The following is a 22,484-nucleotide window of genomic DNA, read 5'->3' on the forward strand; positions in this document are numbered from 1 at the left end:
GACAGGTTAAACTTTGCTTTTTCAGTCAATATATTTTGAAACAAAACCAAACCGGTCACTAGGGAGATTCCCAGAAAAAAACTGAACAAGATAGCTGAGTTATCTTGGCACCAAGATAAAGATCAACCGAAAATAACACAAAAGTTGGTACTCACACAATAAAGTTCTTAAATCAGACACTAACTTAGGAATTTCCAATAGCTAAGCTTTTGGAACTGTGTTGATCTAAATTACTGCCTTAGTCTCAAATATTTGCTTTTTGGGATAAAATATGACAATGCCACCAGTTTATAAGCCATCAGACAACTTAAACTACTTTGGATATTGCCTGAGATCTTTCCCAAAAGAGTATGGTGAGGCTGGGTGAAATTCCAACGCAACTCAAACAAAAATTAAATAACTCTTACCTCTAATATTTGCCGCCCATATGTTTTTATTTGCTGGAGTTCAAGGCCTTGAATCTTCTTAGGGTTGCAGTACTTCCTTAGGAATGGGTCTTTTGGTTTTGCCTTTGGAAAGGAACAAAGAGCACATAAGAAGGCAGTAGATTGGTCGAATTCTACACACGGCCTCCCTGAACAAGCAGGACGCTAAGAGGCTGGGGGGCACCAGATGAGTCCAGCTGGCAGGATGTGGGCTTTTAAATACAGCAGTCTGCACAGTTAACAGAAAGAGGCTGACCTGGGTTCCAGCCTTTCTCTAGTCCAGTGAAGACGCCAAAGTCTTGTATACTGTTAGAATTCTTCAGTATTGCTTTTTTTTTTTAACATACAGAAGTGTTAATTATATTATCATGTTGTATACTACATCTCTAGTACTTATTGATATTACTTACCTTACAGCTGTGAGTTTATACCTTTTGACAGCCTTCTTCCACTTCCCCCTCGCCGCCCCCTTCCCCACCTCTGGGGACCACAAATCTGATCTCTTTTTCTATGAGTTTGTAAAGTTTCTCAGTATTGTTTTTTTTTTTTTAATTTTTTTTTACAGCTTTATTGAGATAGTTCAACATTGCTTTGTTAAGTCAAAGTCATAAACTTTAAAACTGACCTAAGAGCAGCCTACAATGTAACGGATATAGTCATGTAATGTTCAACCTTCCCTCATGTGGAGAAAGGAATGCTCTTTAGCCAAATTGGGTAGTTTCTATTGCTAAGATAAAAATTAATTCCAAATAAAATTAAAATTAAATCCTCAGGGCCTAGCTTCTGGAAGCCTAGGGATCAAGTATGAACAAAAGGTTCTTAAGGGACATGAGAACTTCTTTATGACCATGAATTTGCACCACAAGTACCTTGTAGATCAGGTCCTTCAAAGTTCCTTTTTCATTAAACATTCTAATTAGCAATGCTGAGGATTCGTTAGCTGTGGCAAAGGTAACACGATAGATGAAAGGGTGCTGCCAAAACAAAAAAGAAATTCGCATTTATCTGCATCAGCATCTACTCTCCTTTTAGATCCAGGATCTGGTTATGCAGAGTCAAGTACCAGCTCGATAGTTTAATTGCACATAAATGCAGAATATTCCCGGAACACACGGCATTTTCAAGTTATTAGATGGTCAAATAGTAATTCATTTTTTAGATGAGAGAAGGAAGGTAAACTATAGTGACAAAAGGAAGTGGATAAATGATGAGCTAAGCTCTCCAAGTGAAGGTGTCTACTTTGGTACGAGTAGTCTCACAGTTCAGACAAAAGTGTGGTGCAAGAGAGGGAAAGTCTGCATTTTTGGAACAGTGGTTTTAATATTCTGCCTCCGTAAATTGGTAAGAAATACAGCCAAATCCTAGAACAGCCAAGTGGGAACCAGGATAAATGTGTCTTCACTCACAGCTTTGCCTAACATTCCACACTGCTGTTTAGTGACAAGCCAGGGAGTGTAACAGCCAGGAAACAAGCAACAGCAGCCATCTTTCGGCATTTTGGCCCTTTTCCAGGGCAGCTAGCATGAATCTTCCTGTCCCTCTACTGGAGTGTGCAATGGATGTCGACAAAGTGGGGTGGGGAGTAAGACAAATTATTTAATGACTGAAAGAAAAGTCCTCACATGACCTGGAATTTTGGTTACATGGACAAATTGGCTTCAGGTATTACAGTGTCCATTAGCTCAAAGGAGTACCATGAGCATTTAAACCCTTGGGAGCTGGGCTGTGCAAGGACTTGATGAGCAGGGATTGAGTGGGTCGGGGGATGGAAGGGTGTGCCCAGGGAAATACAGCAAATTGATCATGAAGTTTCTCCTGATTATCACATCAAGGCGATTGCTGCTGATATTTTAATGGTTTTATTAAATATAATTCACATCCCATTATAAAGTGAACTCAATGGTTTTCAGTACACTCAGAGCTGTGCAACTATCACACAATCTAATTTTAGAACATTTTCATCACCTCAAAATGAAACCCAATGAATACAATAAAAATCCTTGAGTCCATATTGATATAAATAGACAAAGAAGAGAGAAGAGGAAGCTCTTCCTTACAGTAGAATGCCAACTAATAAATAGAAGAGGAATGATGGAATTAGAAAATCTCTATGAATGCTAAAACTAGTGGATTTGATAAAGAACAGGCTATTTATATAGTGTCAAAAAAATCTCCTTCAATTACTTATTAATTAATTCTAGCTATTTATCTTATAAAAATAATTAAGGAAGGGTACAAATGTTTAGCCAAAATTGTTCACTATGGCTTTTTTTTTTTTAATAAGAGCAAAAAACTAGAAGTGACCCAAATGTCTAATAGATTAGCTGAGTGAACTGAGGTAGAGCCAAGGATAATTCTAATGCAGCCAATAATAATGATATTATACTATATTTATTAACAATAAAAGATGTTCATAGTATACCATTAACAACAACAAAAAAATCAGGTTTTAAAACAATATCTATATAATTTTTCAAATATAATCATATAAAATTCTAGAAAAGTAACAACTGGACATTTTGGTTCATACTTCTGGTTGGTTGGAATTATGGGCAAGTTTTATTTTATTTTTGCTTATCTGTGTTTTCTGAGTTTCTGTAATTAATATGCACCAGCTTTTTATTTATTTACTTTTGTTTGTTTGTTTGTTTGTTTTGGCCACGCCACATGGCATGCAGGATCTTAGTGCCCCCAACCAGGGACTGAACCCATGCCCCCTGCAGCAGAAGTGCAGAGTCTTAACTACTGGACGGCCAGAGAAGTCCTGCACTATCTTCTATTTAAAAAGCACATCCATTAAAAGAAATTTAGAATTGGGTGCTCACAGCCTGTGTGACACAACTAATCAAACTCAAAGACCACAGCATTTGTTTTTTGGCCAGGCATCACACCTCATTAAAAGCTTGGTTTTGCTAGCCTGACAAGACACTCTATCTTCAAGAATGGACTTGCCGGGACTTCCCTCGTGGCGCAGTGGTTAAGAATCCCCCTGCCAATGCAGGGGATACAGGTTTGATGCCTGGTCCAGGAAGATCCCACATGCCACGGAGCAACTAAGCCCGTGCACTACAACTACTGAGCCTGCGCTCTAGAGCCCGTGAGCCGCAACTACTGAAGCCCGCGCACGCTAGAGCCCGCGTGCTGCAACTACTGAGCCCACGTGCCCCCATTACTGAAGCCCTCACGCCTAGAGCCCATGCTCCGCAAAGAGAAGACACCGCAATGAGAAGCCCGCACACTGCAATGAAGGGCAGACCCCGCTCACCACAACTAGAGAAAGTCCGCGTGCAGCAACGAAGACCCAACACAGCCAAAAAACAAACAAACAAACAAACAAACTTAAAAAAAAAAAAAGAATGAACTTGCTAACCCAACTGGACAGGTCAGAATAATTGTGCTCATTCAAGGGTCCTACATCCTCATGCATAAAACAGATAAAGAACATTAACACTAACTCAATTTTCTGGCCAGATTACTCTTTTCCTTAAAAATTTCTGCATATATTTTGAAATACACTCATGACATTCTTTCCACTGAAAGCCTTCGATTAGAATCCTTCATCCAGTTTACCTAAAACTGTATCAGTTCTGTTTTCTCAGGCTGGAAACAGCTCTTTCACTGATACAAACGTCCTTACCAAGAACAAGAGGCTCAGAGAAGTGGCTGCTTTCCTATTCTGGTATTGGCTTAAAACACAAAAACTACATTTACATTACCACATGTGTCATGGATTGTCTAGAGGTCATGAATGTCATTTAAATGGCCTCTGATCTATGGGAGTAGCCCTGAGCGCTCTCAGTCTGAAATGAAATCCACTGTACCTCTCCATTCTCAGGCCTAGAGACTATTTCCAGCTCTTCTGTCCATGGTCACTCATGAGAAAACACTGTGAATCTCTCATCGGCACCAAGAATAATAGAAGGACTTGTACTCACCAAACAGGACGGCAGAAGTTTGATTAGACACTGAAAATCTTTATCTGACAGATACTTGTCAGGACCAAGGTCAGCCTGCAAACATGGGAAGAAATATCAGGGTGCTGTCTTGGTCATCAAAAGAAAAACTCCTTATAAGTCTTTCCTTTTTCCTTTTTTTCATGTTTCTTTCTTTTTTTTTTTTTTTGGCAGCGCCCCATGGCTTGCGGGATCTTAGTTCCCCGACCAGGGATTGAGCCTGTGCCCCCTGCAATGGAAGCGCGGGAGTCCTAACCACTGGACCGCCAGGGAATTCGCGAGTCTTTCCCTTTTTTTAATCTGTCCAAATATATAACTGTAAACCAAAGATGAAAACCACATTAATTCTTGCTGTCTCACGGCCTTTCTGGAGAGATAGCATATAAACATACAAATACTAGGACTTAACTGTAATCTTACCTAATTCCATTTATCAAGTGTATCACTAGAACTCTCAAAGTGATAGATAAAACAAAGTATTACCCAAGTATTTTCTTTAAAACAAACTGCCAAACTGTCAACCCTAAAGAGGTTCCAGAGAACTATTTTAAACTGTTTGCATTTTTTTCCAAATGTTTACTAGTTGATCAAATATAATCACATCAATACTACCAAATGCATAAGAAAGTGACTTAAATGACTCTCCTTTGATGTGTGACTAAGGAGGCCTTTACATCACTCAGGAGCACAATACAATTTTGTAATTCTCTTGTCAATATCTGCTTTCATAAACCCATCTGAAGTCCTTGAAATGAGCCTGAAGTAAAAAAAACTAGCTTACCCAGCTTAACACTAGCCGTTCCTTTGGCTGATTTTTAATCTTCATCAAGAAATATTTCTTCCTTATCCTCCAACCTGTCATAAAAGCAGAGATGTGTTTATAGCTACATGATTTTACACCAACTGATATGTTTTGGTGACCAAGTAATTAATAAAAATTAATTTTGGAAATATTATTCATAGCTATATAGGCACCATTAAACAACTATTTGGTAATACTGACATGGTAAAAGCTGAACTAAAAAAAAGAAAGGCAAAGAAATTACTCTACTCATGGAAAAGGGAAAACAGCACTTCAGTTTAGATTTAGTGAAAAAGATAAAACAAGAATGAATGATGGTTCTGAAACTATTAGTTACTACCATCCAAATCTTCAGATGGAGCTTTAACCAAGATTCATTAAGTAATAAAACTTAAGGACTGCATCCTCAAACAGTACGGAGGCAAAAAGAAAAACAAATCACCTGCATTTCTTATGCATTTCACCTGCATAAAAACTTCCTTGGGATACTTATAAGAAAGCATGACAAAGAACCCAGTTCTCTGATCTTTCTTAACGGAATGGGCATGCCAGTTTCTCACCTATGTCTTTCAATGGTTCCACCACCTCCCACTTTGGTTCTGATCGGAAGAACATGGAAACCTGTTGTAAGGCAATCTCTGCAAAGATATTTTAGAAACTCATTAGTCAAACATTATCAGGATACTGCCATACGCTTAAGATATTATTCTTGCAAATGAAATTCTTATGGTCTATGACCTTCTTGAAAAACTTAATTATAAAAAAATGAACACAGACTAAATAAAATGTGGGATTCTAGATTGGATCTTGGAATAGAATAAGATCATTAATGGAAAAGCTAGTGAAATCTGAATAAAACTATAGTTAATAGTAATGTACCAATGCTAATTCCTTAGTTTTGACAAATGTACCATGCTTACAAAAGATGTTAACATTAGGGCAAAATGGGTGAGGGGTATATGGAAACTCTGTACTATCATTGCCATTTTTTCTGTAAATCTAAAATTATTCCAAAATAAAAAGTTTATTAAAGAAAAGAAAGTAATTACTAATGGAATAATTACTTAAACTGGAAGATCTAAAATATGCAAACTAGTTGGCTTAACCCAAGAATTCAATATATGCACCAGACAACAACCCGAGCACAAAACTCAAAGCGTATGGTAAGCTCAGCTTGGAATAGCATTAAATGTTGCTCCAAGTGATATTTATCCCACCTTCATTCCTCATGAAATTATAGCTTTCACCAACAAAGAAGCGATTAGCCTTAAATATATACATACTGGAAATAAAAGCCAGTGTTTTAGAAAAACATCCATGTACAGCAACAATATGGTTCTATGGTGGGAAATTACCGTACGCCTGCTTACTGGAAAAAAAATCCACCCTTCTCTTTGTGTTTGTTTATCATGAGAACGTTTCCCCCTTCTAAGAAGACAATGAAAAGAGGAAGTTCTTTAAAGTTCACTGTATAAAGAAATTATCAGAATAACTGTGTTTTTACATTTCCTGCAAAAAGCAACATCTATAATTTGCTATTTTCCCTCAATGTAGTGAGTGAATGAAGCCACACTGGATCCCTGAAAGCAAACAGCAATCCTGCAAATTCATTGTGGAACTGCACCTCTGCTTAGCATTAGTTACATTCCAGGCACGAGGGATTTAGCAGAAATGTTTTCCATGTGTCAAAATGACCTAGTCTGGAATTAACTATGCCGAGAGCTAGGCAAACAATATCATTTTGATATATTTTACAGTACATTATGAATTGAGATTTGGGGAAGAAAACAATCTTACTGACTCAATATGTAAAGTGTCAGTGTTGTCCACACACAAGAGAACATGAGATGACAGACACAGAACAGGCTCCACTTACATTTGTTTCAACTACTCCAACGTGACCACCCATTTGGAGAGGTTCGAAGTGGCAGAAGTAGATGAATTTTTATAACCGACACTGGGGACCCTGAACCTCCTCTAGAGGTAATGCGGGTATAAAATGCTTTCAGTATTTCCAAAATAACTTGAACATAAACTACTTAAAAAGATATTCTTTTACGTGAAAATCATAACAACTTTGAGAAGGATTATGAAAAATAATTTTCTAAATGGGATACAATGTCATTCTCAGAGGCTGTAAAGGACAGTTGGTTCAAAACTAACAGTGACTCATAATTCCGCACAATATCATTATTCCACAATGTTTACTGTATGCTACTATATATTATACATTGTTTTAGGAATGGGGGAAACAGCTGTAAGCAAGTGGAATACGGTAGATTTGTTATTGGCAAATTAAGGACTAGAAAATAGCTTTTTTTACCTTTGGGGTCAGGGAATTGTAGACAGGACATTTTCTTTCCTCTGAACTATGATTTATTGCCAAGTAAATCACATGACTACCATGCTCCCGATATTAATCCCTTCTCTCCCCAGATTCAGGTAACACACTTCAAACCTAAACATCTACTCCTCTGCTTAGAAGCCTTTACTGGGGCCCCATTTCCTTCCCAAATCAAGACCAAGCTTCTAGCTCTGGCTCTACCTTACCCTTCTGTCTCTACCCCCAACAGTGTATGAGCCTCACACTCTTTTCACTGAGATTTGCCTGCCAAGGCCCCTGAAGACTGGCCTACCTCCACCCCTTGGCATTTTCTATTCCTACCCATCTATCCTTTGAGGCTTAGCCCAAATTTGCTTCTCCCCTAGCCAGGACTCCCTCCCTTCTTCCCTCCTCTGCACACTTTGGTGCTACACCTGTCCCTCTCCTATGGGGTTCTGTCTCACATTAGGGCTACTGTCTCCCACTAGACTGTGAACTCTAGCTGGAAAGAAATATCTTAAACAGGGCAGAGCCCACAGCCATACAAAAATACTTCTTTCTCTCTGGGAGCACTGGCCCTTGCCTCTTGGCCTGGCTAACTTCTACTCACCCCACAGATCTCCATGTAGGTATCACCTCTTCTGGGAAGCCTTCCTCCATCTTCAGATCTGGATCATCTGCACCCTGACCCCCACCCTCAAGGTGCTGCCATGTTTTTAACCTGCCACAGTCTTCACCTGTCAATCTCCCTGCAGAAGTGCCATGGGGTGGGCATGGGATTAGGAGATTATTCATTCCTTGGTGCTGTATTTGTAGCACCTGGCACACAGAAGGTACTCAATAAATAGTTGATGAAGTAAGAACTAAGGGTTCAATACATGTTCAATGGATGTGGACACTCTCTCCCATTAGAACATGAAATCCATGAAAAGGAAGGCATTTGCCCTATATTTCTCTAGCACTGACACATGGGAAAAGCTGCACGCTCAGTAGATGCTGATAAACAAGCCCCAGACAGGAAATGCAGAGCGATGCCTTCAACTCCATCCTGTGTTTCCCACAGAGCTCAGACTTCTCAGCTCAGAACGTACCAGCTGCCCCCACTGTGTGCAGCCTTTGACGTCCTAGATCCCAGCCCCGTGGGATGACTAAAGGGAATAAACACTGACTCCTCCCATCCCACGACTGGGCTCCAGATCCCCCAAACTACTACAGCGGGTGATACTGCAGCGGCCTGCACAGCGGATGTGGGCCTCCAGCCTCTCTGAAGCATCCTGCTCTTGTTCTGAATATAATCTCATCTTCCCTCCCACCCTCCCCTCCTGCCCAATCCCTCTCTCACTCCCTCCTTCCCCTCATCTTGGAGTCCACTACTATCTGACCTGTTCATAGCATTCCTGGGCTTTTAGGACTAGAAGAGAGCTTCGACACTACCTGGTCCACTCTCCCCACCCCCACCTCCTGTGTTATAGGTCGGGACCTCAAGGCCTACAGAGTGGAGATGCTGCTAATAACAAAGCTGGGACCAGGATGCAGGCCTCTTGATTTCTGGTCCAAGTGACTTCTGCATGGACATTAAAAGCTTCCTTACCGAGTTGTTTACGGTGGAAAGACGGCTACAGTGCAGTGAAGCACCTTGCTAACAAGATGAATAAGGTGGTGTGTGTGTGCGTGCATGCATGTGTTTCCCAACACAAACCCCTCATGACCGGGAGACACCTGTTTTCCCTGTACAGTAGCTGGCCCTCAATTAGACTTTCTAATTCAAAGGAACACCCCAAAACCTGCCCTCAACAAAGCACCAAGGACCTATACTTCCCTTCTGTGAATTTGGTCATAAGGAAAACATAAGAAAAAGAAAAAAGGGACCAGCGATCCCAAGCTGGGGACCCAGGGAGGAGAGGAGGCAGCTGCTGATGTCCTCTGAGCTCCTACTCACCCATCCCCTGGGGAACGGGTGGTATCAACAGTTCCCCTCCAACAAAGCACCTTCGGGCTCAGTCAGAGCAACAGGCAGGAATGTGAGCACGGTGATTTCGGCCACATTTGAATGCAGAACTCAAATCCTGCTGCAGTGAAGCTGGGTGGTGAGCACAGACCATTTGGAAACTGATGAGAGGTAGAGACGTTATCCATATTAAAGGGAAACTGGCTCTGCTTAGGGAAGTGCCAGAAGTTTGAGGTATGCAGGGAGCCACGCTGTAAGTTTTGGGAAACCTGAACAAGTCTGTCTGGCTTTTCGGGGAATGGCTCAATTAAGACGGTGTGGAGGAGGTGGCCTGGGTTTCCCTTTCCTGAGGCTGCTGGTGAGTCAGCATAGAGGAAAGACAAGTTCTGACATTTCATGCAAAGGGGGAAATAAATCAGCACTTCTCTGAAAACAGCATCCATCCCTTACTGTTTCATCAGGACTGTGCCCTCTAAATAGCAGCAGCTTCTTGAGCATTTGAGTTCTGGCAGGAGTCTCTGACAATTTTCTTATACTCCTGCCCACATCTGCTTTGGACTCCTGACTGTCTGTCATGCTGGGAGAGGGGAAAGATCAGGACAAGAGCAGCATGTGAGAGAAGTACAATAGAAGGAAATACAGGGATCAGACAACCTTCCAGGGGCTGAGGAGCATTTCAACTGGGAAACATTCAGACACTGGACACTTGTACAATCATACAAACCTGCAACCCTAGGTAAGGCCCTTCTTGGGGGGGCCACTCATGTATAAAATGAGAGGGTTCTACTGGAACTCATCAATGAGTTCGGTAAAGTTGCAGAATACAAAATTAATATACAGGGGGCTTCCTTGGTGGCACAGTGGTTGGGAGTCTGCCTGCCAGTGCGGGGGGCGCGGGTTCAGGCCCTGGTCTGGGAGGATCCCGCATGCCGCGGAGCAGCTGGGCCCGTGAGCCACAACTACTGAGCCTGCGCGTCTGGAGCCTGTGCTCTGCAACAGGAGAGGCCTCAATGGTGAGAGGCCCGCGCGCCGTGATGGGGAGTGGCTCCCGCTTGCCGCCGCTGGGGAGGGCCCTCGCGTGGAAGCGAAGACCCAACACAGCCATAAATAAATAAATAAAAATTAAAAAAAAAATTAATATACAGAAGCTGGTTGCATTTCTTTATACTAACAACAAACTATCAGAAAGAAAAAGTAAGAAAACAATTCCATTTACAATCACATCAAAAAGAATAAAATACCTAGGAATAAGTCCAACTAAAGAGGTAAAAGACCTGTACTTGGAAAACTCTAAGACACTAATGAAAGAAATTGAAGAGGACACAAACAGATGGAAAGATATACCATGTTCACGGATTGGAAGAATTAATATTGCTAAAATGACTGTACTACCCAAGGCAATCTACAGATTCAGTGCAATCCCTATCAAATACCATTGGCATTTTTCACAGAGCTAGAAGAAATAATTCTAAATTTGTATGGAAACACAAAAGATCTTGAATAGCCAAAACAATCTTGAGAAAGAAGAACAAGCTGGAAGTATCATCCTCCTGATTTCAAAGTATACTACAGAGTTACAGTAATCAAAACAGTATGGTATTGGCATGCACGTGCACATATGCACATGCAAACAGAGAAAAAAGGAAAAGAATAGAGAACCCAGAAATGAACCCATACTTCTATGAGCAGTTAATCTACGACAAAGGAGACGAGAATACACTAAGGAGAAAAGACAGCCTCTTCAATAAATGGTATTGGGAAAACTAGACAGCTACATGCAATAGAACCAAACTGGCTACTCTCTCACATCATATACAAAAATAAACTAAAAAGTGGATTAAAGACATAAATGTAAGACCTAAAACCATAAAACTCCTAGAAGAAAACATAGGTGGTAAGCTCTTTGACACTGGTCTTAGCGATATTTTTTTGGATGTGTCTCCTCAGGCAAGGGAAAAACAAAAAGCAAAAACCAACAAACGGGACCTAATCAAACATAAAAGCTTTTGCACAGCAAAGGAAACCATCAACAAAACAAGAAGGCCACCTACTGAATGGGAGAACATATTTGCATACAATATGGCTGACAAGTGGTTAATATCCAAAATATACAAAGAACTCATACGACTCAACATCAAAAAACCAAACAACCCTATTAAAAAATGGGCAGAGTACTTGAATAGACATTTTTTCAAAGACAACATACAGATGGCCAACAGGCATATGAAAAGATGCTCAACACTACTAACCATCATGGAAATGCAAATCAAAACCACAATGATGGGCTTCCCTGGTGGCGCAGTGGTTGAGAATCTGCCTGCCAATGCAGGCGACACGGGTTCGAGCCCTGGTCTGGGAAGATCCCACATGCTGCGGAGCAACTAGGCCCGTGAGCCACAACTACTGAGCCTGCACGTCTGGAGCTTGTGTTCCGCAACAAGAGAGGCCGCGACAGTGAGAGGCCCGTGCACCACAATGAAGAGTGGCCCCCACTTGCCGCAACTAGAGAAAGCCCTCGCACAGAAACGAAGACCCAACACAGCCAAAAATAAAGAAAGAAAGAAAGAAAGAAAGAAAGAAGCTTTCATTTAAAAAAAACCAAAAAAACACAATGAGGTATCAGCTCATACCCATCAGAAGGGCTATCATCAAAAAGACCACAAATAAAAAACAAGTGCTGGTAAAGATGTGGAGAAAAGAGAACCCTTGTGCACTGCTGGTGAGAATGTAACTTGGTGTAGCCACTAAGGAAAATGATATGGAGGTTCCTCAAAAAATTAAAAGTAGAACTACCATATGATTCAGCAATTCCACTCCTGGGTATATATCAGAAGAAAATGAAAATGAAAATTAGAAAAAAATATATGCACCCCCATGTTCATTGTGGCATTATTTACAATAGCCAAGATATGGAAGCAATCTAAGTATCACAATGGAATATTAATCAGCCACAAAGAAGAATGAAATCTTGCCATTTGCAACCACGTGGATGGATACAGTCAATAACTATGTAATATCTTTGTATGGTGACATATCGTAAGTTGACATCATCAACTTTTCATGATGATTATTTTGAAATGTATAGAAACATCCAATCACAGTGTTGTGTAACAGGAACTAATGTAGTGTTGTAGGTCAATTATTCTTCAAAAACAAACAAACTCATAGAAAAAGAGATCAGATTTGTGGTTACCAGAGGTAGGGGCTAGGGGCTAGGGGGATGGGGAATTGAATGAAGGTGGCCAAAAGGTACAAACTTCCAGTTATAAAATAAATAAGTACTAAGGATGTAATACACAACATGATAAATATAATTAACACTGCTGTACATTATATATGAAAGCTAACAAGAGAGTAAATCCTAAGAGTTCTCATCACAAGGAAAAATTTTTTTTCTATTTAATTTTGCATCTCTATGAGATGAGAGATGTTCACTAAACTTATTGTGATAATCATTTCACAATGTATGTAAGTCAAATCATTATGCTGTACACCTTAAACTTATACAGTGCTGTACGTCAATTATATCTCAATAAAACTGGAAGGAAAACAAAAACAAAAAAATAACACTAAGAAATAAAACAAGAGGGTTAGTTCTGATACGTCTGCTCCAAGATCCCTGCTAGCTCCGACCCCTGGCAACTCAAGGTACTTCTGGTATAAGCTCCCTGAGAACAGGGAGCACAACTTCTTCACACCTGCACCCCAACACCCAGCCCTGCACCCAGCACGTGGCATAGGCAGAGCAGACAGTCAAGGTTTATGGAATGAATGGCATCATCACGTGTGCACTACACCCTGATGCTTGCCCTAGGAGAACATTAGCAGACACCCTCAGGAAAAAATGTGGATAAACCAATGAAGAGGGCTGGGTTGGGACTGACTTGATAAAAATCAATACAGGGACTTCCCTGCTGGCGCAGTGGTTAAGAATCCACCTGCCAATGCAGGGGACACAGGTTCGAGCCCTGCTTCAGGAAGATCCCACATGCCGTGGAGCAACTAGGCCCGTACGCCACAACTACTGAGCCTGAGCTCTAGAGCCCGTGAGCCACAACTACTGAGCCCACGTGCCACAACTACTGAAGCCCACGTGCCTGGAGCCCGTGCTCCGCAACGAGAAGCCACCACAATGAGAAGCCCGCGCACCGCAACGAAGACCCAACTCAGCCAAAAATAAATAAATAAAATTAAGAAAAAAAAAAAAAGTCAATCCAGAAGGCCCATGATCTGATAATTCTGAGAACAAGTGAGGTAAATAAAGCATGGTGAAATGAAAGCCAAGCGAGATCTACTCTGAAAAAATGCGAACTGTCCTGGGAGCCCCTTTTCTCCTATGTGAACCGAGAAACACGTGGGGGAAGGATGCAAGCCTTGTAACAATTCATTGTTACTTACAGTAAATGTGAGTTTGAAATTAACTTTCCTTCACTTGATTGCATTCTAGAAACGCATTTTTCTTACAGGCACTTCCATTAGAAGATGGCAGGTATGTTCTAGGACAAGGCTTCTCAAACTTTAATATGCATGCAAACCACACGGCAACCCTGTTAAAACCACATCCTGATTCTAGGTTTAGGCTGGGGCCTAAATCCTGCGTTACTGACACGCTCCCAGTGATGCCAGTGCTGCTGTCAGAGGACCACACTGTCAGTAGCAAGTTCTAACTGTGGTTGTCAAACTCGGAGGCAATTAGAATCTCTAGGGGAGCTTTACAAATTACGAACCCAATCCACAGAGATTCTGATTTAATTGGCATGAATGCAGCCTGGGCATCAGGAGTTTTTAAAGCTCCCCAGGTGGATTATATTATGCAGAAAAGTTTGGTGCCTGACAAGTAGTCCTCTATTTCCCTCTATCTGACACAGAAATAAGGGTCTCCCTCCAATTACTTCAAAAGCAGCGTTCTGAGGACCTAAAATGTAGTCTGTAAACAATCTATTCTCTTAGCAAGGAAATCAGCTTATTAATAATACCCAGAGTTCCACTCAGACTCTAAGCATGGTTTAGCTTTAAAAAACCAGTTGAATTCTAGTCACTGCTTCAGTTCTACAACAGTTTCTATTGGTCTCTTCAAGGCCACACCAGAGTGTATTAAATATTTAATCACTCATTCTACTGACAGTGAGCTTACATTACTGATGCTAGCTTTGTGTGTGACTGGCACCCTTTCCAACTCAGGTCCCTGGCTGCCACCCTGACCCAGGGAAGGTTTGGAAGAGAACTACCTCTTCTTTAGGCTTTGCACAGAGTAGATTTCAGCGAGCAACTGGGAAGACACAGAAAGAACACTTCTGGATCACTGTTGTGTTTAAAGTAATTCCCAGAAAAACCAGGCATAGTATATACTGTAAACACAAAAACAGAGCCAAATACAAATCAAATTGAGATTACTGTATAGATTATTGTGGACTATTTACTCTCTGTTTTGTCAGGGAAAATAATAAAGACAAGACTCTGTACATAGACAATAAGTTCTCCTCCATATTTTTCTAAACAGACATCACAAACATTTTAGAACAATTTTCTTCTTATATATCTATGGTAAAAATACAATCAGGTAATTATTAGTAAATGAATAACACCCTGTAACAGATGTACACATCTCCCCATTTGGAAGGAGAATTTCTCCCACGTATATTATCTCCAGCAAAGAAAAGTGCCTCTTTTGTCCCGGGACTGTAGCTGATAGATCCTTCTACTTACCAGTATAGCTTGCAGAATAGTTGTTTGGATCTAAAAACTTCTTAACCAGCTCACAATTAGACAAGATATGATTTGTGGTGATAACGTTGAGATAGTTCTGAAGACCTTTCTGCCTCTCAGCTATGAACTCACGATCCATGTTACCAATCAATTTTTTGGGAGGAAGAGGTAGACTTAGGCCTGCAATCTTTAATTAAAAAAAAAAAAGTATTATACTCATGTCATCCCCAAATAAGATACATTATCAGAATCCTGAGCCATCATATTTCATTAGGTCTAAGGCATTTTAGGATGCATCCTAATTTGTCATACTATAAAAATGTGAAAAACTGTAACAACTGAGAATTGATAAAATGCTTTATTCAGCGTAGCAACTTTAAAACTTAATTTTGTAATGTGGTTTTCTTTTTATCAAACATATACATGAACATCACTTCAAGAGTCAAACAGTTCTTTTTTTATTATTACTAGCAGTCCCACAGTGCTCCTACCACCCCAGCAACAGGTGACATATCCATTCCCCACTCCCCAGAGGCAGTCACATTCAACTCTTTCAGCTGATCTTCTGGAATAGGGGAATGTTCACATTGTTATGTCTTGATTTTTCACTTTTATGCATTATCTGTAAGTTTCTAATTATGGAAGATTAGGATTAAGTTCTCTTTCACCATCCTAATCTCATTCCATACACGTTCTATTACTACTCCTTCTAATATAGTGATGTTATAATTTTATTTAGTGCAATATTCATATTTACATTAGGTAAATGATATTCACAACTGAGCCAAAGGACATGCTTATTATTCCTTTCTGTCAATTAGTAGTCTTTTTAAGATTTCTATTCAACTCCAAACTCTCCGCCTAAGCCTTTTCTCAACACACTCAGACACAAAGATGTATCAATTTTATCTTCTTGAGGAGTACCTTCCAGAACCCACCAACCTGCTCCAAGCAGGACTGGTGGTCCCTACACCTGCTGCAAAGCTGGCATCCTGGGACCCCCCTTCACCATCATGCTGGGGAAGCTTTTGCCCTTTCTCCTGCTGAACCCCATTTCTATATCCATACCTGCCCTTTTCTTAGATAATTCCCTGACTTTGGGTGGAGATACCCTGTGTCAGCTTCCTATAAAGGGAGCAAGGGAGATAAATTTTTTGAAACCTTGTATGTTAAAAAATGTCTTTATTCTACCCTCACACTTGATTGATAACGAGTCTTGATATGGAATTCTAAGTTGGAAATATATTTCTTCCTCAGAATTTTTAGGAGCTACATTATTGTCTTTTAGTTTCTGGTGCTGCTGTTAAAGGTTCAAGCAGTAGATTCTTGATTCTGGTTTTTTTCTCTCCCTGGAAGCTTTTAGGATCTTCTCTTTGACCTCGGTTTGTGAATTCCATGTGCCTTTATGAGGCTCTATTTTCATTCTCTGCGCTGAGTACTCAGCCCTTTCAATCTAGAAACTAATATTCTTACATTCTTTGGTATTTTCTTGTATTAGGTCATTATTTCTTCCCCTCCATTCCCTTTGCTTTCTGTTTCTAGAACTCCTGTTTTCCAATGTTGGACTTTCTGGACTGGTCCTCTATTCTTATCTTTTCCCTCCCATTTTCCACCTATGTTAAACATTTTGTCCCTGGGATATTTCCTCTATCTTTCAGCCCTTCTAAAGAGTTTTCATTCCTACTATTATCTTTTTTACTTCTAAATACTTTTCTTTCCTTAATAGCATCCTGATGTAATGTAATGCAATTTTTCATCTCTCTGAGATTATAAAAGACAATTTTTCTAAGAACCTGTGACCTCACTCTCTCTAGCTCTTTCCTCTTAGGCTGGACAGATCCTCCCAAAAGAATCTTCCAGTCTCCTGCTTGGAGGGTCTACATCTGACTGCCAGTATTCTGGGAGCTGAAAGGAAGAAGAGGGCTTAGCTGGGGGCAGGGGTGGGGAGTAGTCAGGTCTCCTGTTTGTTATGTAAATTTTCCAACTATGCCTGCATTCTCCAGTCCAAAGACTGTTCTACCCTCTCCAGGGAATAAACTCAGTTTTTCTACTGGAGGGAGAAGAGCAGCCATAAGTTGCTCAGATGGGGAGATTTGGTGATCTGACTGCTTAAACATACTTTCAACTCCTGATTTTAGCTTGACCTCAGCCCAGGCTGCAGGCAGCAGCTGGTGCTGTCAATTGCTAAATCTTTTGGCGGTTCTGTGGTATAAATCGGGACCCAGTGGAGTTAGCCACCCTCACTGCCATCTCAGAATTCTGCCTTCCCATATCTGCTTAATTAGTTAGCTCTCATCCATTGGATTTTCAGTTTCAAATGTTTTTGTTGTAGTTTTCTCCTCTCCTATTCTATTTGTCCTTGAGGGTGTGTGTGTGTGTGTGTGTGTGTGTGTGTGTGTGTGTATAAGATCAATTTACTGTTGTTTTAGAGTGGCTTTGGGAGAGAGGAAAAGTAAATGCAGGTGCTCAATCTATCATTTTCCAGATCATTTAAAACTTTATGAGTCCCAGGCTTCCCTGGTGGCGCAGTGGTTAAGAATCCACCTGCCAACGCAGGGGAAAAGGGTTCGATCCCTGGTCCGGGAAGATCCCACATGCCGTGGAGCAACTAAGCCTGTGCGCCACAACTACTGAGCCTGCGCTCTAGAGCCTGGGAGCCACAACTACTGAAGCCCAGGCGCCTAGAGCATGTGCTCCGCAACAAGAGAAGCCACCGTGATGAGAAGCCCGCTCACCGCAACGAAGAGTAGCCCCCGCTTGCCACAACTAGAGAAAGCCCACGCGCGGGAACCAAGACCCAATGCAGCCAAAAATAGAATAAAATAAATAAATTTATTTAAAAAAAACAAAAAACAAAAAAACTTTATAAGTCCTTTTTCTTTTTTGGCCACACTGAGCGGCATGCAGGACCGTAGATCCCCAACCAGGGATCGAACCTGGGCTCTTGGCAGTAAAAGCACAAAGCCCTAACCACTGGACTGCCAGGTAATTCCCTATGAATCTATTTTTTAAACTTAAAAAAACAAAGTGTCAGATTGGTATCTTAATGAGCAAAACTGCTTTGAAAGAGCACTGCTAGTCTACACTTGTACGTAGATTAGAGCTGTCCAAGTGGCATGTGTACTGATCAAGGGGAAGGTCTAAAGAGAAGGGCATCTTGAATTCAGACAAGCATGTCATCTAAATCACCCATGTGAACGAACCTAACTTAGCCTCTTCCACTCTGTTGTATTTTTCAAACAATGCTGAAGACCTTGAACTTGATATTGGGCAAGATGAAAAGGTTGGCTGACAATTCTAAATTGCCTATTTCTCCAACATATTTATGAAAACATGTCAGAACATACTTAGAGTGAATTTTCAACCATGGCAAAATTCATTGCCAGATGACACACTTCAATTTCAGGTTGTTTTCCTCACTCATACAATTAGGCTTTACCTAACAGCAGTTCCTTTATTAGCTAAATACAAAGCATACTTATGAAGAAAGCACATCACTCAGCTAGCACACATCCAAGCCAATCATTTTATTATTATTTTTGTTCAGGAGCATTGAGTAATATAGGGGAATCAAAAGTAATATATTACTGAAAACATAACTGATTTCTTTTAAAAACTCCTTTACTAAGTTGCAGGATATAATCTCATTCGTGTGTGTATGTATGTGTGTGTGTATAAGCCCAGGCATATAGTTATATATGCACCAAAAATGTCTAAAAGGACTCACACTACCTGCTTGAGAATAGCTACCTCTGGGAGTGGGTTGGTGAATTAATTTTTATTTCTATACTATGAAATGTTAACATTTCTCATTTACTACTTTTTTCAATTAAAAAAAAAGAAAGAGAAAAAACCCTTTTGCTCATCAAAGTGATCATATACACAACAAGGATTTTTAAAAAAATTACTATCAGCCAATATCAGCACATTTTCCTGTACTACCTGCCCAAGAGCAGACCCAGCTGAACCTCACATCACTCAGAATGGACAGTCACATCTGACAACATCGGATTCAAACCCCAACAGGGCTATTTTTTGGGGGGGGGGGTTGTTTTTCATTCATGAATTTGATAAGCTATCTGTTTCACACTTTGTGGCCTCCAAGCTTGAACCAATCTTTTTTTTCATGCTTTATTTCTCTTTAGGAAAATGTATTGATCTGCCCAGACATCCCATCAGCTCTTCCAAATCAACAGGTGAAACAGAGTTCTTTGCCAACAGCTGTGATTAGAGTGTCCCTGCCATGTCAGTCTGCTAGACAGATGGGAGGTGTTTTCCTGCCCTGGTTTAAGATCTCACAATAAATATTCCTAAAAGTATTAAAACTATGCTGTGTGTGTTATTTTAAAATCTTAAAAAAAAAAAAAATCTTGCCTTTGAGGGACTTCCCTGGTGGTCCAGTGGTTAAGACTCCGTGCTCCCAATTCAGCGGCCCCGGGTTCGATCCCTGGTCAGGGAACTAGATCCCGTATGCTGCAACTAAGAGCCCACATGCCACAACTAAAAAGATCCCGCATGCCACAGTGAAGATCCCGCACGTGGCAACTAAAAGATCCTGCATGCTGCAACAAAGATCCCGTGTGCTGCAATTAAGACCCGGCGCAGCCAAATAAATAAATAATTTTTTTTTTAAGTTCACTAAAAAATAAATAAATAAATAAAAATAAAATAAAATAAAATCTTGCCTTTGAAAGGAGATTAACATTCAAGAGAAACTTCTCTTTCAGCTTCCTCCCAGAATTTCTCAAATGCTTACCAGTCACAGAATATAAAATTCAGAACTCCCATGACTAATTAGAAAGGAGGGAGAGAGAGTACTGGCACATAAAGTGATGAAGCCACTAAGTCAGTGATTTCCTAGACACCTCCACAGGGATGGCTTCAAGCCAATCATCCCATTTTTTATTGTTCCCTCTTCAACGTGCCCTATGGATTCCCTTCTTGAGTTGCTTGTATAAAGGAAAAGAGAACAAGAAGGCCAGCAGAGAAGTCCCCAAAGTTCCTCCATTCATAACACCTGCAGAGTGACAAAGCAAAGGGGGGATAACAGCCAAACTGGGGTCTGGAGCCCATAATCTGACCCATGCTAGCCTAGCAGAAGCTTCTAAATTCCATGTCAAACTCTATCAGTTTCAAGAAAACTAGCTTTTTGTCTGGAGGAAAAACCTTCTAACTCTGAATCTACTAGCCTCTCATTTCTGTTATCAGACCTTAGCGATCTGCAAATTGTCTTCAGCTACATTCTAGGGAGTATTCTAGGGAGTTCTAAGCTCTCAACAGACCCTAATTTGTCCCCATTTCCCCCCAGTGTTCAGTAGAGTCTCTCCTACGTCAACAATGGGCAGTACAACCAAATTACAAAATATCTGTGCTACAACAGACCTGAGAAGTCATCTGGTTCAACCCCTTGGCTTCAGATGGGGAGAGAGGATAGATAGAGGAAGTAACTGAGGCCAGGTCTCAGTGCTGGTAAGGGGCAGAGGCTGGGTCCCATGCCAAGTCTGAGGGTTCCCTGCCAGTTCCCATCACTGCAGCTCCTTCTTCTTTTTCTGTGTCGCGTGCTATCTCCCTAAATGGTCACCAATTTGATGGTGCCTTTAAAATAAGGTGGTGATTTTTCTTCACTGTTACCACAAGATATGCTCACTATAAAAAGTTGGGAAAGTACAGCTTTTTTTGTTTTTCTACTTACATAGCTTGCATGTGTTTTCTTGTACCGAACTTGGAAAGTACAGAACAGTATAAAGAACCAGAAAAAAACATAACCCATAAGCCTCCCACCTGGGGATCCCCATTGTTAACATTTTGGCATATTTCCTTCCAACCTTTTTTTCTAAACATTTCAATGTAATTATTATATTGCATGTATAATTTTACATCCTGCTTTTTTTTTTTTTTTGCTTAGGTATGTTTCCTATTGGACTCAGACAACTCTGCATATGTGTATTGTATTTCTCTTTTTTCAGCAGGAACTCATTTATCTGTCAGAAGGGTAATCAGACACTGAAATTCATGGTCACAGTTTTATTCTGTGGTTTTGGAATCTTTTTGGTCTGTTTTATGGAGGTTGTTTTGAAATTATTTTGTTGCCAAAAAGCTGTATGTGCTTTCTTCTGTTTGTTTACTTGGATCCAGAAAAACCTCCCACTGAAGTGCTGTCTGGCCATATCCTGCCCAGCACAAGCCAACATCAATACATGTGGATATTTGCATTTGAAATAAGATGCACAGTGAAAGTACCCATTTTAAAAAGGAAAATTACACTGATGCAAAAATAAAATTCTATTATATTAAAAAGGCTATAATTGAATAGTCATGGAGATTGAACTTTATATCCCCAAAGAAAGAACAAATAGGGAATAAAACCCTCCTCCCCATCCCCCATTCTTGAGGGCTAGGCCTAGGCAATTTCAATTTCAGAAGTATTTTTCCATGATTCTTACTCAGCCATGGCTGAACGGCACTGTACAAAATCACTCCCCCTTCTGGGACTTCCCTGGTGGCGCAGTGGTTAAGAATCCGCCTGCCAATGCAGGGGACACGGGTTCGAGCCCTGGTCCGGGAGGATCCCACATGCCGTGGAGCAACTAAGCCCGCGAGCTACAACTACTGAGCCTGCGCTCTAGAGCCCGTGAGCCACAACTACTGAGCCTGCGCTCTAGAGTCCACGAGCCACAACTACTGAAGCCCGCGCGCCTAGAGCCCACGCACCGCAACAAAGAGAAGCCCCTGCTTGCCTCAACTAGAGAAAGCCCGTGCACAGCAACGAAGACCCAACGCAGTCAAAAATTTAAAAATTAAATAAATTTATTTTTAAAAAAATGTAGACAGACAACATGTGTGAAATGCATGACCATATGTCAATTACAAGAAGGTCTGCAGATACCCAGGCCAGTTCTACTGGAAGGAAAATAAGGCATTCATGCTTTCAGCAGTGTTGTAAATAATGTGAAAGTCTGGACTCTACAAATGCTATTTTTCCAAAGTCTGGTCAATAAAAAATGGCCTTTTGAAGGAAAGGAAGCATTACGCTGCCTCCCAGGCAGCAGTCCTCCTGACCTTTGTGGACAGGATCAGAGGTCACTCAGAATGAGTGATGATGGCCAGTTCACCTCCCAGCTGGGCTGGTCGTAAGCCAAGCACTCTGGCTCAAGGGTTTATGCTACCAATCAAAGCTGAGATATGATACAAGCCCAGTGGTCTTCAATAAACCATGGCCCCTGAAGACCAATCTACCAGGTGAAGACATGGGTGGTATTGCCAGTACCTACAGTGCTAACACTTCTCTAGGACTCTTCGATCATTACCAGCCTTAGCTTTGTTTCCA

At 40.9% G+C, this 22,484-nt stretch overlaps 1 protein-coding gene across 7 annotated transcripts in view; it reads right to left on the bottom strand.

The window, feature by feature from the left end:
• The window catches only part of PXK (PX domain containing serine/threonine kinase like), a 75,766-nt gene that overhangs the window by 25,372 nt on the left and 27,910 nt on the right, over positions 1-22,484 (bottom strand). For all 7 annotated transcript variants that reach the window (XM_057554160.1, XM_057554159.1, XM_057554166.1 and 4 more), the window contains 6 exons: positions 15,158-15,344; positions 5,741-5,818; positions 5,160-5,233; positions 4,361-4,435; positions 1,295-1,399; positions 408-509 (listed from right to left, as the gene is read on the bottom strand). In XM_057554160.1, the coding sequence (XP_057410143.1) occupies positions 408-509; positions 1,295-1,399; positions 4,361-4,435; positions 5,160-5,233; positions 5,741-5,818; positions 15,158-15,344 (621 nt within the window). The remainder of the gene's footprint in view (positions 1-407; positions 510-1,294; positions 1,400-4,360; positions 4,436-5,159; positions 5,234-5,740; positions 5,819-15,157; positions 15,345-22,484) is intronic.

Source organism: Balaenoptera acutorostrata, chromosome 10 (genome assembly GCF_949987535.1).
Source record: "Balaenoptera acutorostrata chromosome 10, mBalAcu1.1, whole genome shotgun sequence".
Lineage (NCBI taxonomy): Eukaryota > Metazoa > Chordata > Mammalia > Artiodactyla > Balaenopteridae > Balaenoptera > Balaenoptera acutorostrata.